The sequence below is a fragment of the Aythya ferina genome, assembly GCF_964211825.1.
Source record: "Aythya ferina genome assembly, chromosome: 1".
Lineage (NCBI taxonomy): Eukaryota > Metazoa > Chordata > Aves > Anseriformes > Anatidae > Aythya > Aythya ferina.
In genome coordinates this window covers 179598326-179615825 of record NC_140296.1, presented here as the reverse complement: position 1 = coordinate 179615825, position 17500 = coordinate 179598326, and the positions used below count along the sequence as shown (strand labels likewise).

The 17500-nt window shown below is 34.4% G+C and overlaps 1 protein-coding gene across 13 annotated transcripts in view; it reads right to left on the bottom strand.

Moving 5' to 3' along the window:
- The window catches only part of FOXP2 (forkhead box P2), a 429442-nt gene that overhangs the window by 49932 nt on the left and 362010 nt on the right, over positions 1 to 17500 (bottom strand). For 7 of the 13 annotated variants that reach the window (XM_084518449.1, XM_084518454.1, XM_084518455.1 and 4 more), the window contains 5 exons: positions 14265 to 14402; positions 12898 to 13095; positions 11222 to 11390; positions 4629 to 4842; positions 2884 to 2988 (listed from right to left, as the gene is read on the bottom strand). In XM_084518449.1, coding sequence (XP_084374575.1) covers positions 2884 to 2988; positions 4629 to 4842; positions 11222 to 11390; positions 12898 to 13095; positions 14265 to 14402 — 824 coding nt within the window. Of the gene's footprint in view, positions 1 to 2883; positions 2989 to 4628; positions 4843 to 11221; positions 11391 to 12897; positions 13114 to 13245; positions 13297 to 14264; positions 14403 to 17500 lie in introns of all 13 variants that reach the window. The other 6 variants (XM_084518453.1, XM_084518456.1, XM_084518460.1 and 3 more) reach the window with 6 other exon arrangements.

Sequence of the window (17500 nt, the reverse complement as noted above, 5' to 3'; positions counted from 1 at the left end):
AAATGCTTTTAGTGATCTACCAGGTTCCTCACTTGGAGACCAGCAAAATGATCGGCTTCTGTCAACACCTGTTTCGCAGTAAAATTTGAATTGCTTCAGTGCCTAGTATTTTGTTTAACTCATTACCTTCCTTCTAGTTATGTCATAATTTATTTTTCTGATCTGTCTTTATATTTTGAAGTTTTTCTTAGGCCAAAATCTGTTGTTTTTACAGAACAGTCAAAACTAATCTTGCATGCACAAACAACTGTAATCTAACATCATTTTGTCAAGACAGAAAATTATTTCATAAAATATAAACTGTAGTTTTGTGTCTAGAATTGAAAGATATCAAAGAAAAGATACAGGATTAGGTTTTTATGCATGTACAGAAATATATTATGGAGATCATCAGCTACACTTTCTTGAAACCAGTGCTTCTGTTTTCAAATACAAATCTAGTCCACAGCACACAGTGCATAACTTAAACTATTCTGCATATCTTAAAAGAATTCTAGATAATTGGGAACTCATTAAATTATCTTTTTTTCTTAACTATTATTTTAAAGTTCATATTGGACAAACAAAACTGAAGGAAAAAATACATTTCATGACTTTAAGACATTTATTGTAAGTTATTTGTCACTTCACCCTAAATCCTTTCCATTGTTATGAAAGTGAAGCAAAAACTCTGTCTTAATCTTCCTCATCAGATGCTTTGGCAAACCATTTTCTCAGCACAGGAAGTTAGAGTTCACTGCATAAACCAAGCACTCTTCAAAGTCATCATAAGTCTATTATAGAAACACACACTACTAGACTGGTATAGTGTACCTTATTAATATTTCATTTTGGTACAATATACTTGCATTAACTTTTTTAAACTCTGGTATCATATTGTTTCAAGTCAGGGAACCTAAAACATCGTAACAAAGATTAGACTAAGAGCAAAACCTTGAAAACTACAGCCATTAGTCCTGTCATCCCCTATAAAGTTAATGGGTTGGAAAAATGGTCAATCTTTGGACTAAAAGTTGATATTTAATTGAAAGAAAATGTTTTTTAATTGTAATGGGGATTTTGCATTAGTGTGAACATGAAAAGGTACTAAAGAATGTAATGCAAGGTTATGTATTGATTTCTATCTTATCACTAGTGTAACATGAAGGAATATTTCTATTCCATAAACAATCTGGCCTATTCAGCATCATGACTTCTTATTTGTTTTAAGGGCCTGAAAGACAGAATTGAATGAAAAGAAGAAATAATGTAAGATTCTCGAACATTTTTTTGCTGGTGTGTAGGACAAAAGCCATGACACTGCTGTAAACCCTGATTGACTCTACACCAGAATTATCAAGATGTTACATGTCGCTTTCACATTTTCCAGGGTTATTTGGCTCATGAAAGCAAGAGCATCTGTAAACCTAGCACTATACTGTGTTAATCAAAATGGTTTTAGTGATCATGGATTATAACAAGAGACCCGACATAATGGATGTGCAAAGTCTGGTCACAGAATTAGCATCACTGTAGCCTAGTGACCATAGACATATTTATAAAATTTAGCTTTTTCCTGAAGGGAGCATGCTTGAGTAAAACTAATTTAAATTCTTAATATTAATAATATTCACAATGATTCATTGAATTTGGGAAGATTCATTTGCTTTTTAATACTTTTTTTTTTTTTAAAAATCCATTTCTTTTAAATCCTATACAGTTTTCTCTAATAATTACCCATTATTTTGATGTTCCATTAATGCACTTATAAACAAAAATGTATCAAGAGAGAGAAATACACTAGCTAAGATTTGCAAGTCAGCATAAATCATTTTATTTAAAATTGGTAGATAGCATGAGAAATGGATAAAGTATTTGAAATACTTTATGAAAAGTATTTCTTTAATTCTATTACAAAAGTTATTCTGACACTGAGTGCTTATGGTCTACTGTTAAGGTGCTTCTGTTATATACCCTGTAGTCTACCATTTGTAAACACATCTTTTTGATGTTTCTGCCAACATCCTGGCAACAAAGCAGTGCAATTTCAAATGAGCTAATTAACTTAATTGTTGATGAAGCATGAAACAGTTCACTCACCCTGTTAGCTGCACCATGACAACATAAGAGTCTCAGCCCCTGAAGTTACTCATCTATATAAGCCTATCTGTAGCTTTCCATTAAGATCTATTGCATGCCAAAATGAGTACAGCTCTTCTGACAAAGACCAGTCTATGATGTACATAGGTAGAAAAACAGGGCTGTTTTTGAAAGTTTAAATGAACACAGAAGTACTAGCAACTACTTAAAAATAAATAAATAAATCCTGAAACCCATTGCAGTTTGAAGCCGCAAATGAAAAGCTTTATCACTTATTTTCTAGATGTTCCAGTTTAGAAAATCACTGGCAAACCCAAATACGGAAAGTAAAAACTTTTGACATCATTCTGCAGTTCCATTTTTTTCTGTGTATCTCATGCACATACAAAAGGAAAAGCAAAAAGAAGTTATCAACTGAGAGTTAAAGGGTCGCATTCAGTCCTTTGTGCTTTTTTATTTATACTAAACACATGGATTCCTACTATACACAAAATGGCACAATTTAAAATGTGCTTTTTCATACCTCTACTACCCAATATACCATTTAAAGCATCACTTCAAATTTTCTGAGGCTCCATTTCAGTAAAGGATAATAAGAGGATTAAACAATGTGCTATTGAAAGGACTGCAAAATGGTTGACAAAGAAAGGATAACAACTTGACCCTCCACAGATAGCCTGAATCACCCAGTTGCTTGAAATATATAGAAAAAAGTCTGATGTGATTTACAGTAAAAGTTTGTTTGCCATCTTTCTCTTTTCCTTGCCTTAAGCAACACTGAACCAAGAATAAAAATCAACCTACTTTAAAAATTGTCCAAAATCTTCACAAACGCTTTCACAGCCAGGCCATTTGCAAACTCCATGACCATAGAGAGTATGGGAGGCCCCAGTCTCCTCATGTGACGAGCTGCAGCAAAAGAATAAGGCATCAGATTCATCTCAAAAGCCATAATCGTTGGAGGCTGCTAGCGCCTGTCAGGTTACGATCAGTGACAAACAGGTCAAAACAGGTCAATTTAGCTCAGAGCAGTCAGAAAAATTTAATCGTTCTATTGAATAGTTCAACTGCCAAGGCTAGATGATGTTCCAATTAGAGAAGAAATAGAGCCAAAGATGACTGTTAATAAAGGATGAAAAAATAAGATGACTGTATAATACCATATGCTAATTCTGCCATATGACCTTGGTGTAACATTTACCTATAAATAAAAAATATACTCAGAAGTGATCAATTCTGAAAAGAAACACTGAAGATGGACAGTCAGAATTTATGAATAATGTGAATGCTACTATAAAATAGTTGGATTTTCTGCTAAAATGTGTATAAAATTAAATAAATAAATTTTAAAATATTTTTGCTCACAAGTGTTGCTGCCATTAACTACTTGACTTAAAAAGAAATAAAAATAGCTGTTTTACTATAACCTCTGCAATATTTTCATCCATGTGCACTTATCAAAGAAATTCAGGGGACTACCCCATGGAAATGGGTACCAGCTACAGATCCTGAAGGAAAGAACCAACTTCTCTAACATATAACCACAAAAGCAATACTAACTAAAAGTATTACTGTAAGGTCTTCAGAGAAGTACCACTTTTTAAAATAATACAAAATAACAATGGAAAAATGTGATCACAATCACAGAAGGACTAGAGATACTTTAATTATTGTCTCCTATTTCAATATTAAAATATTAAATATTATTTAATTAAAACAATTTTAATATTTTTGAAAATACAAAAATATTATTATTATATTTTGAAAATACAATAATAATTTGGGCTTTATAGATAGAAATTAAATTTCGTGCTATATTGAGATCATCTACATCTGACTATGCAAACATATTTACTGATTCTAAGTACTACAGCTAAAGTATTCTTGTACACATATAATCCATTACTTGAAAATAAAGAACAGTTAAGAATATCTGTCCATGTGTTTGAAAAAATATTTTAACTTCATTCATACAGTTGAATTCTACTGTATAACACTAATGCCACTGAAAATTTGTATGAATTACACTGATTTACTCTTGTGCATAGAAGGAAAAATCAGTGGTTTTCTTCACAAGACACAAACAATATAATAACTGCTTTAATATACTAATTCTTAAAGCACTTTTTACACAGAGTCTGTCCAATGAATTGTAGACTTAACAACTATGCATATATACATTTTCTATGAAAACAGCAGTGTGATTCAACAGTTAATGCTTGACTGCTGAATGTGTTGATTCAAATACAAATGAAACAATGAACCAACCAAAGTGCCCACAAACGCACTATTCTGGGATTTCTAACTGTTAACAAAAGTTCCTTAAGTTCATGTGTAATAAAACTGCTAGTAATTGTAATTGCACCTGAAAAACTAGACGTCATTATTGAAAACGATGACCTATTGATAAACAGCTTTGAAAAATCTGGTCTCCGTGATCTCTTAAGTAACCTGTATTAAATATTGTGATTTGAAATAATGTGACTTATGATGTTAAACAACAGCTTTACATCAAATGATAAGCACAGTTGAAATCTCATCAGAATTACCTGTCTCGCCTTGCATTTAGAACTGAAGACTGTCCATTCACTATGGAATGATGAGTTATTGGTGGTGATGCTTTGGAAGTGGTGGAGGAGGTAGTAGAGGAGGAATTGTTAGTAGTGAGGTCTAGCCCTCCATGTTTAATGCCATTGTCTTCCATACTGTGAACTCCAGTCACTTCTTTCCATAACTGCTGAATCTCAGCAGGACTTAAGCCAGCTATAAAATGAAAGAGAGCCCCACTAATATAACAAAATAAGAGTTTCATATAATGAGCTCAGTGTTATTAATGGATTAATGCCAACAATAAAACTGATGCTGTTTTTCCAGCACAATCATTGTGTAGTAAAACATAAATTCATTTTTCTTCAGTCAGAATCCAGGTAATATAGCTGTCTTCTCTAGGGTTATAAACAGTCGATTAGAAATCACCAACTTTAATAATATTACACTCCTTCTAAAAACACTACTCAAGGATCAAAGAGTGAAAGCTACAAAGAACTTGCAACTACTTCTTAAAATAATAATAATAATTAAAAAATAAAAAATAAAAAACTAAATACATATCCAGGCATTATTTTTGTTGTCTGCATAATAAATTTCTTGACATGTGAACACAACTCAATGTATACACAGTTAACTCAGCTTTTAAAATTCCCCCTTATTAAATATCTAATAGAAAATAGAAAAGTATATTACATCAAGGATACAAACATTAATATTCTCTTTAAACACTGAATAAGAATAGGGAGTGGGGGAAGCAGACAGGAGGGAGAAAAATCAAAAGATGAAAATGAAATCTATGACATTATAACAGGTTTAAAGTTTGAGAAAGAGGAATTTTATTAACAACACCTACATATTCATTAGTCCTATATAATGTTTACAAAAATGGTTTGATTTAAACACATGTCTTAAGATACAATAAACAAAGTGAAGAACAAAACTACTACAGCACAGAGCTACTAATGATACTAGTACAGAATACTAGTGATTGCTTCAGCTCTTTGGTGCCATTCAGTGGCAACAAACAAGAAGAAAGCTAACAAAGGTGGCCCATTTAGAATTCCCTCTACATAGATGAAATTATGTCTAGGCCATCAAATTCCCCCACTGTTTTTTCATCCAACCCTACTGTGGAAAACAAATCAGAGGGCTTGGCTAGTAGACTCCATCTCACCAGTCTCCTGGGGTCACAGTCATACAAAATTTGAAGACAAGCAAATTTCTCTGCTATATGCACAGTACTGTTCTGGAGTCTGACCACCAGATCTTTGCATATAGATCAAATTTGCTCCATACTCCAGTTGTAGCCTGGAAATTTGTGGTTTCCATGATTCATCCCCAGCCACAAATTGCAATGTTTTGTTGAATACACTTATACATCTGCGTTAGGGTTGTCTGGCTTGAGTTGAGCACTTTGCATGAAGTCATGGAAACTTCCACTACAATTGTTTCTGCCTGAAGTAAAGACTCCCAAAACACAATAGAATAGCTGTGAGCATTCTCTTATCTCCTCTGTCTTACATACATACTATCTTATGCATCTAAGGTAGGAAGTTAATATATTGAAAGATGAAGAGTTCATCATAACTATATACATTTACTGTCACCGCCAGTCTTCATAAAATAGACATCTCTGTTTTGAAGAACACTAAATTAAATGTAGAAAAGAATGAGAAGCCCAGAGATCTTTTTGTGAAAGATCTTGTTTCAAATCTAGGTTTCTCAGCCTGACAGTTTGGGACAGAGGTATCTTAAAATCTAACTTTTTTGTTTTCATCTCAAGAAATAAATTTAGATAGGACACATTCACAGTATATTTGACTGCTTGAATGCAAAGAATTCAAAATGTTTATGTTTTCTGAGTGGAATTTTTGCTTATACTTTCTTAAATTGCTCAAAGTTTCTGCACTTCACAGAAAAGGATTTAAAATTTGTCTATTCATTCAAGCTTTTAATCAAGGATAGTTTTGCCTGGTAAGCAAGATGTATTAGAAAGATGTAAAGATCTTTCTTCACTGCTGGTAAAATCTGTTTATTCAATAACATTTTATTTTGAAGATACAGGAACTCAGACTACTGAAATGGATTCAACAAAAATTATGAAAAATGACAGTACGTTCCTTAATACTTCTCAATAACAGTCTCACCACTAAGTATACAAAGCTATTAAAAAAGAGACTGCTAGTAATTTAAAGAAATAATAATTTCTGGAGGTAGTGTGGAAACAAATTGGTTGGAAGATATTCAATTTTATTTAAATTATGGAATTACATTTTTAGACTAGTATTTTGTGTCTTGGTTCTCTGCCTTAGATGCCAACATCCACTGGCAAACTCTGCTAATACCAAAATGAAAGAGTTGATTGGAATGTACACCTTAAAACTGGACTTTAAATCATATTTGCACAGAAAAAAAATAAGATTTAAGGAGGCAAGCAAACAAGCTAGGCTCTAATTTACTGCATTAGGGAGATGGGTAACTGGAGTGATGCTAATACTAGTAGTAACTGTTTGATGAAAGTAATTACTAGTGTGTTCTTGATGTTCATGAGGTATGCTCCTACAAATTTTCAGTTTTGCCATGGTAAATAACAGTTACTCACAAATGTAATCACAAATCAAAATGAAAAGTAATGTATTCATTTAGGTGGAATGATATACATAGTAAATTATCCACTTCAAAGTATTCCCTTCCTCCTGACACTGAAAAAAATAAACTAGTTTTGTACATGAAAAATTTAAACCAAGAATAAACTCATCTACTTGAATAATCAGAGGGCAAACATATCGTTGGGTCTTGTTGCAAGAAAATTTTAATCACTGATCATCAAATTTTGGGCCCTGCAGGAGCTCCTTTCCCATGCAGAGTGGTCTCCTCCTCCTCTTGTGGTGTAAGCTACAGATGGAGCTGTGTTTCCAGGCTGTCTAGCTCACCTTGATTTTTAAAATGAGAAAGGAGTTTCTCTCTGGGCTCAGGCTGGTTAATTTTTACAATGTCTCCAGAGCACCCTGAAAGGTACCTGACCTTTAGGATTAAAGGATTAAGGGCAGGCACTTAAAAGTATAAAATTAATAAGGGAATTTGTAATTAATTGTAAATTATGGCAATTTTGTAGTTCTTGTGTCTAAAAAAGACCAACTCCCATTTTACAAGAGACCTGTAAAATGGCCGTCAGATTTTCATCTGTATGTAAAGGCAGGGTAAGTTTTAAAGTTTCATGGGTTGTGGTAACTCTCAAGCTAACCTCTCCACACTACATTAAAGGAGAAAGGATGAAGCAGAGGATCCAGGCTGGGATAAAAAATAAGAACTATAATGAAAAGAACCAATGCTCATTTGCTATACAATATTCTAACACCAACAATCCAAGAGATTTTGAGATTAGTTTTATAACTCTTTTCACCACTATCTATTTTACTTTTATGTTTGAATAAATACTTAATAAAACAACCACTCCCATGCATCTGCTTTTCATTTTCCTACACAGTCTGATCAAATCTTAGCTTTTTCATTTTATTTTATTTTATTTTATTTTATTTTATTTTATTTTATTTTATTTTATTTTATTTTATTTTATTTTATTTTATTTTATTGTTGTCATTTAGATACCTTCGCATTTAGCTAACATTATTTTAATATTACACAGAAATAACTCATTTTGAGTGAGGGGCTCTGGATATAGGATATTAAAGATCTCATCAAAAAATAAAGGCTAAAACACCTCATATATTTTATTTTCTATACTTGACTATCAAGTAAATATGGTAAACATTCTTATCCCTAAAAGGCAGAAACGCAGAAACTAGACTTGGAGCAAATATTGCTTCTATATGCAAACCTCACAGCTGTATGCAGAAGTTATATCTTCTCATACTAATGAATGCAAAAAAAAAAATAAAATTATTTGTCAGTAATAATTTCTGTTTTACAGGACTCTTTATTACCAATAACTTATAAACATGAATCCCCCTGTGCTTCTCTCATTGTTTTAGTCATCCACGTAACTCAGAAATCTAAGTGGGTCCACATAAAAATATGTTACACATCTGTAAATCCTTCTCTATAACAATATTATATATCTTGCAGCACAGTGGAAGGAGAAAAATGTGTTTTTACCATATCCAGTGTGTATTGCCTTAAAGAAGTTCTGAAGGTTTAATTTAATATTACCACAGAAAATGTCTGTCATAAAATGTGTTACATTTTTATGAGAAAAACAAGATTGATCCTCTTACTCTTACGCAAACCCCAAACAAGGGAATCTGTTAAAGTTAGTAAGTAGTATTTGGGTATTTTCTGTGTGTAAATCTAAGATTTACAAGAAAGCCTCAGCAGAACTGAAACCCATTAATCTTCATTACATTATAAACTAGATTGTGTGCTCTATCTTCCTGTGAAGGATACTATGGGCTATAAGAGATGCCCACTGAAAGAACTGGGAGCCAGTCACAGCTCTCCATTTGGTTCTCCCTTTGTTTCAGCATGTTGCTGGAAGACATTCCTTCTTACCCTCGTCACTTGAACTCCAGATCCCCTGGCACTTAGTGGCCTTTCTGGAGATTCTGCAAAGCCATTCTATGTTTTATTTACTTAGCACATCCACACCAGGGCCATTAAAAATCAACGTCCTATAAATTCACTTGTACGTTTAAAGGAACCCCCCATGTGCAGTAAATACTAGAACCAGAAGGCAAAATTGGAAGAATGAAATACGCCACTGGAATTCATTACAATTAAAGAAATAACGAGGCAGAAACAAACAATACATCAATTTACTTTCAAAAGAACAATTCATATACATTTTAACAGTAACGTTTTTAAATTTCTTTACTATTAGTTTTGGCCATGACTTCAATTATACTTAATTCTTTGACTAGAAGAAAGTTCTTAGAAAGAACCATGCAGTAGTTCTCCTTAAAAAGTACTTTAAAAAAATATATACTTTTTTTTTTTCTACTACAAGTATTTAAAAAAAAAAGATTATTTTATATGTTTTTCTACTACAAGTGGATGAATGACTGTTGCATTAAATTAATGAATATCAGCGCAATTGGGTAGGAGTGTGCTGAGGGAAATCTATGGGGATTGCTTAATGTGAGAGAAAACCTGAGGAATTCCTCTTACAACAGATGGCACGAGAGGAGGTTGCAGAAGGTAAAGCTGTTCAGAGGGAGGATGTGTTTCAATTACTTTTTCCCCGTCTGGCCCAATGTGACTTTGTACAGAAGGAAACCAGCATTAGCAGTCTCACATGTCCAAATTCATGAATCATCTCACCTCCTCACTGCTATTCACAAATAATAAGGTGTAGTGTGATAGCTTATTTATGACTCTTTTCTGTTGCTGTAATTTTTATAAATTTAGGTATGCTTGTGGCATAGCATTTTCACACAAAATAATATATGGAATTAACACATATAACACAAAACAAAACAAAACAAAACAAAACACTAAATGTCTCAGGCCTTTTTTCTTTTTTTTTCTCTCCACCTCCTCCCCCCCTCCTTTTATTTTTTTTTTTTTGTTCTACACTTGTCTATATACTATGTACTCTGCTCATCTAATTTTTGAAGCTTCAATCTCATAACAGTTATCTCACGGAGGAACCAGATACCTGCATAAAGGCCAATTAAAAGGTTGCGTGCTATGAACACAATCTAAAAAAATGTTCCTTGCAGAACTGGAGTGTCAGAGATCAGAACATTATGTAATTTTTATGACAGACATTTAGCTCATCTCTGTATGGTAACAAAAACAGAAACACATGCCACATAGTTTACAGAGTCATTAATATGTGAAATCTCTGGTCTTGTCTTAAAATGTAAGCACTCTTAATTTCCAAGTTAATTTACTTTTCAAAAGTATGTGCCCTACTTTCTTTCAACCTTGAATTTATTTGTGTCAAGTGTTAGAGAGTTTGAGTTTTTACTGAGAAATCTTGATTGAAATGACCTTTTCTAGACTTCTTAACTGTTATTTGTCTATAATAATTCATTACTGTTGGATTCACAACTTACAAAAAATTTTGTTATATTTAACATATTTAATAGGAATGACTAGCAGTGACAATGAACTCTAAGGTATGTCCTTAAATTCAATTGTCACCATTTGAAGATTCAAAGTACTTTCCAATACCAAACACTTTTTTTTTTTTTCCTTAGAAAAAGAAAATGTGAGCTTTGGGATTACTTTAATATCACTGTTCGATACTTTTTATATCTGTTCCCTTATATTAAATGAAATGATAACATTCACACTAAATCAGATTTCAGTAATTCCTCAGAGGAAAGCAACGGTGCTTGAATAGTGTTCCTATTAGAAATTGTTTTCAGAACACAGGGCTAATAAATATGCATTTATTTCTAAGAAAAAAGAAAGAAAAAAAAAAAACACTAAAAAGATGCTTTTTTTTCCATAAAAGTATGCTGTAAAACTTATCTGCCTCAAGAAAAAAATGTAATATGAATAATAATATTTTAATAATAAAATATGCTTAAGTGTCATAATGGGAAACTGCTGAAGTTCAGATGAAAATGGAACGGTAAAAAAGTTGTGCATTAGAAATTACTCCAATCACATTTTGTTGGCATACCTTGTGGCAGAGACTGGACAGGAAGAGCAGACTGGCCAGGTGGGATGGAAATGAGTCCCTGACGCTGAAGGTTCAGCAGATGTTGCTGCTGCTGAAGTTGTTGCATCTGGAGGAGCTGCTGCTGGAAGACAAGCTGCTGGGCTGCCAACTGCTGCTGCTGCTGCTGCTGCTACAAAAAGATGGGGGAAAAAAAAAAAACGTAGCAAAGAGTAAAGTGGGCATTGAAGGCTAAAAAGACAAAAATGTAAAATCAGCTTCTTTCCCTTTAATCTCAGCTATTGAATAATAATGCTATTTGTAGAATACTTGGACAGTGAAATCATTTGAAATTTTTTATTATATTCATTCAAGCTATTAGGTGTTAGGGAGCATGGCAAGATACATTTAATGACACACTAAAGAAAAGGGTCAAGAGAAAGTATATAACAGCTGTTTGAAACACATAAAAAAAAAAAAAAAGGAAAAAAAGCCCAGCTCATGGCAGATGATAACAAATTTATCTATGCTAAAATTGTAATTCTTCACAGCCGTCTATGATTCGAAGGCACTCTTGTTTTTCCAATTGACTAAGTTTGGTCCGCAGTGGCCCATGAATGTGGTCTCCAGTGATCTATTAGTAAACTGGGATGTAGCCTTCATTTCACTGGCCTGTTAGCTCTCTCTCTTTTCTGGTCGGAATATATTAAAACGAGCACTACATTCAAGGCAAAGAAGTGCCCTATTATGAATAGAAGTATAAGTTCCAATTTTGTGAGGCATTTCGAGACAAACTGGAGTCTGCAAAGACTCAGGAGGGTATAAGCAGGCAGTCACACTTCAGAGGAAGACAAGCTGCTGTGGAAGACCTTTCTTTTCTAGTTTGGGGAAAAGAGAAACTTCTGATGCGCTCACTGGAAAACAGACTGCATAATGGAGCAAGTCATGTGGATTGCCCAGAGCCTCCGGAGAAATACGGGAGCAATTTCTATTCCGTAGTTGATGGCTGTCTGAAATTCTATTCACAAATCCAAACAGAAACAAAGCCTCAGGAGGTCACGACTGCTTCCTCGACGTTTGCATAATGGGCAGCTTGAAGACAACGTCTAGGATACCTGCTGATCAATTTAACTACTTCAACATGTTTTGTTTGTATTATGTTTATATTTGATGCAGTTTGCTGACAAGTGCAAGCTAGGCCTGAGAAACCAGCTTGTCAGGTTGATTTATGAGCACATCAAACTGTAACTTTCTACTCGCCACTCCAAACCTACAGTAGCAGTTCATTAATCAGGGGCCTGTGACTTTGAAATCTGTGCTCAATCGCTTTTTTTCAGCCATGGACTAAATTTGCATGCTCTCTGAGCTGTGCCACTGAGAAAAGTAAGGCTCCTTCCCTGTTACGGACTGCCTGTGAATACAAGATAATCAGTACAGTGTCCACCACGCCACTTGTGCTTTGCACACTCGGATTCATTAGCGGACATTAGATGACAGCAGCACTGGACTGCTCAAATCCTATGTCTCAGAGAGGGGAGCAGGAGAATTATACTGGCACTGCTATTAAGCCCTGTAAAAACACAAGAACAAATCTTTGATGGCTGAATTCTTGCTACAGGAAAAGACCTAAACTAGCCGTGTCTTTTCCAAGCTTCTGATGGCTCGTACTGGTATGAATCAGCAAGGCTCTTGGCTCCTACCTCTTTTGCTTGCTTTCCTGGGTGCTGCTGCTGCTGCTGTTGCTGCTGCTGCTGCTGCTGCTGTTGCTGTTGCTGCTGCTGCTGTTGTTGCTGCTGTTGCTGCTGTTGTTGTTGCTGTTGCTGCTGCTGTTGCTGCTGCTGCAAAAGCTGAAGATGTAACTGCTCTTGCTGTTTCTTGTAAAACTCTTGTAGTTGTTGCTGAATAAACCATTTTGACTTTAATAAATAAAGGCAAAAGTTTCAAGTATTATAAATCTCCTAAACTCTTCTAGATTGGCATATGGTGGCGTAGCCATTAAGAATCACCTCATAACAAGAAATGTGATTTGAAGAGGCAGATCTACATACATTTTTTTCCAAGGCGGTTCTGAAATTTTCCAATGCAGATTCCAAAATATCCTAAACAGAAGGGTATAGAAAATCTGTATTCTAAAGGGAATGCAAGAGCCAAATTAACTCCTCAAATAACTATGCCTAAATTCCTCGCATGTCCTATATAACAAACCAGAAGCTGTACTCTTCCACTTGCAAGAAACCAACAAGTCACTAAGGCCAAACTAAACTGTCTGTTTCTTAGGAAAAAAGGTAATTAATCTGTCAATCTGTTTAGTGGGATGCCAGATTCACAACTGAAGGTGAATTGCCTGTGATGATCATGGTACTAGAAATTAAAGTGTTTAAACATACAATGGCTGAGCTATGACTACCAGATGTGTCATTTTCTGTATGACAAATAAGCATCCAAAAATCTACACTTATGCTGAGGTACTGACCTCTGACACTACCTCTACTGTAAGAACAAGTCCATGGAGTGTTCACTTAACTGCCAGCTTTTGTGCTAAGAAAACAGCAACCTCCTCCTTCATTTTATCCTTATCTGGGACACATTTTGGAGGTAAAAAACAAACTAAAACAAACAAACAAACAAACTTTTCCTATGATGAAACAAGCTACTAAGTTCAAATTTCATAACCGCATACCATTTATGTGACTAAAGGGAGCACTACAGTTTTATGAATTTTAAAGCAACAATTATCTACAACTCTATTTGCACTTCCTTTGGCAAGTCTACAATTAAAATGTGCCTAAGCACTTGAAGATTTAAATATCAATTTGTTCAGTATTTGTAATGCATCTGCCACTGCTGCTGCTACTGCTGTTTTTAATATAATATTAAATGTTTCAAAATTGCAATTTCACACTTCTGCAATTAAAACAATAAATTTAAAGACTGAGAAGTTTCAAATTTATTTCATTCTTTTTGGTATAATAAGCGATGAAATATTACCAACTAAGACCCATAAAATCTGGCTAACAGTTGTGAGAACACTCTGTGCTAGCAGTCCAAAGCAGGTAACCCACATTACCTGCTGCAACATAACTGCTTGCTGCTGCTGGAGAAGTGCTTGAAGCTGCTGGGGAGACAACACTTGCTGCTGGAGAATCTGCTGCATTTGCTGAGGGGTGATCACCTGGGGAGTCATCATGGCCACTGACACAGGCACCTGCACAGAGAAAGAAAGATATCATCATCAAACATGTTTTAGTTCGCCTGCACCACAGTTGTATGTCTTTTTTATTTTGTACCAAAGATGGACCATAATTTTTTACATAATATTTATCACTGTGAAGTTCCAGTTTCAGTCAGAATCTGTTATTTTAAGACCACAGTACTGTGGCACTCTATTTCCAGAGGCATCACATTCGATCAGACTCAAGCTTTATGTTTTGCATCTCTTATGTATTCCTGCAAGAAACTTAAGCATTGGCTAGTACAAATGTGTATTTAAAAATAAATGATCACATGGCAGGGCTCTCAACACTTCATAATCAATCATCTTATCAAGTGTCATAATGTTACGAATGGAAAAATCTATTGAGACTGTTTCAAAAGATATGATTAAAACAGACAGAAAAATAAGTATCTTAAAACAGTAAATGTTTTATACAATAAAGACACTTAGCTTAGAAAAATATTTGTGCTATACATCATTTTAGTGTAAGAAAACCCTTCCTGCTCAGATATTCTATTAGGGAAGTCTGATTTATATTGGAAAAATAATACTGCAGACTTAGTGGAGTACAGAGCAAAGGACACCAAGTCAGTTACCCAGTCTCCGTAAAGGGAGATGTATTTTCAGTGAAAGTCTGGCAACCTTCAAGTTGCCAGTCTTCAAGTCTTCAACAAGATTATTACTTTCTCCATGAAACTTTATAAATGTATTTTTGGGTAGGTGCTGTTTTAAACATGGCTTTGTTTTCTGTTTGTCACACACACACAGACGAAGTGTGCACACATGCATTAACACCCACGCACACACAGGCTCTTAGGAATATAGGCATGAGAGGCAAAGACACAGCAAGCGTGTGTGTGTGTGAATAAGAGTGGGAAGACCTGTAAAAGAGCCTGAGGTACATGCCAAGCTGCTGCAGCAGATGCACTGTGTGAAACCACTGCTCAAACTAACCTGTACACAGTCAGACAGCTACCAGCAGGACAAGCTTTTCACCCTTGAAATAGTAACCACTTGCCTAGCTAAATTCAATTTTATTTTATTTTTTTCTGTATATATTAGAAAGTCAGCATATAAATCCTGTTTTGTGATATTTTTGTGGGACATAACACACTTCTGTAAATCAGCAAAAATAATGTTATTTTTAATAAAGTAAATCACAAACAATTCTTAACAGGAAATACTTTTCTAATATTTTTATTACTTGGATCTATCCCAAAAAAAATAGCATAGATGTAACACTCAAAGAAGAAGAAATACAAGTCTTCTGAAATTTACAATTAGAAGAAACTACTTCATCTACCGTTACACAGAATGCTATGTTTCACACATAAATTGATATTTAAGAGCATAATTGGAGCTCTTAAAATATTGACTAATTGAGAGTCTGAAAGTAAAAATACCATTAATGAAAATCTGCTAATCTTTTGCAAATAATAAATTAATTTTAAGGAAAAAAAATATATATCTGAAGTCCTTACTCTAAAACACAAGTGCAAGAGGAAAAACAGACTTCCACTCACAATCAAATACTTTGGGGAGGATTCATCTCTCTTAACTTTAGCCATCCAGCAGTTAGACATTTAATCTCAGCTATCACTGGAATTTTCTATAGAATAAGGAAATCCTGAATAGAATAAGGAAATCCTGAGGGAGGTTTATCTGTTTTTTTTTTTTTTTTTTTTTTTTTTTTTTTTTTTTTAACTATTTGGGATTAACAGCATGGGATTCATCACTCTCTGAGTGTTCCTGTCTTTTTTCATTGAGTCTAGACTCACTTTGAGAAGGCACCTACTTTTCAGATGGTTAATGTTGGTTGTTACTCTCAGTGACTCCCAGAAGTTCTGTAGTATTGGAAACACCACATCTCTATGCAATAATACCTTATTCTAAGCCTACCAAATCCCAAGGGCAGGACAAACAAGTTTTTACACTTTGTGATGCATGAGCAAACAGGAAAATTCACTGACTGCAACCAGTGCTCATCTCCCTCAAAAGTCAGTATGATTTTCCTCTGTTTCCTCTGTTTACACAAGATCTGAACTTGCCTTCTAGCAACAGTTTTGCCTCAGTCATGCTATTCAAGACCCATGTGTGACACAGAAATGAGAATGCAGAGAGGAAGATAAGTGCTTTCCCCATTAAACCATTACCTCTAACCTTTAAACCCTGAAAGATTTTTCCTAGCACTCACATGCCTGCTATATAAAATATAGCAAATGGTGAAGGTGTTGCACACTTGTTACTCTACTTCTCCTCTTCCCTCTACATTTGCTTTCTGTCCTCTCTGGTTGAAGTATTTTCAAAAACATGTAAAAATTGTGATCCAAACAGAGTGAAAATCAATTTCTCTCTAGAAGTGGCCTGACTTATTTCCATTCAGTGCTAAAGACTGCAGCCAGTACAACGCATGCCATGCTCTGTTCCTTAGTCTGAAATACAGATTCCCCTTCACATGTCCCATTTCTGCTGGTTTTGTTCTGAACCTCCCTGGCTGTGTACTTGCTCTCGTATCTGGAGACACACCTGATTTGTGGCACACTCTAAGAGCTTTTCTATTCCTTTTTTCTTTTCCCCCTTTTCCAGCAGTCACTTTCAACTGCATAAACTGGAGCAGAGAACTTAATTCACCTATATTTAAGGATGATGGTCAAAAGCATGAAAAAAAACAGACAGTCATGACCATTAGTAAAAATAAATATTTATATAGATAACATGGCCCTTAACAGAACTATATGTGATGATCCCTGTATATATATCATACTTGATACATATCTTCTTCCTCACAGATAAAGGGTAAAGCATTCTGAAAACTGCTTGAATTTCAAATTAGCAAAACTTATTACACAAAGAAATTTCTTTAATTGCAACTAATAAATTAGTACATTTCACAGCCTTCAGGGATATACCAAACTGCACTTTATTTCTTATTGGCTCAATGTTACGGTGGTACCTAGGTCTGAAGAATATCAGAAAGGTGCTATGTTATGGCCAATTACATGCATTAAGAATTTCTGCTTTACTGTGTATATTTTTCAAGTTTTCTGTTCTGATTTCACAAAATTGTAGCAGAGTAAAATTCTGATTCC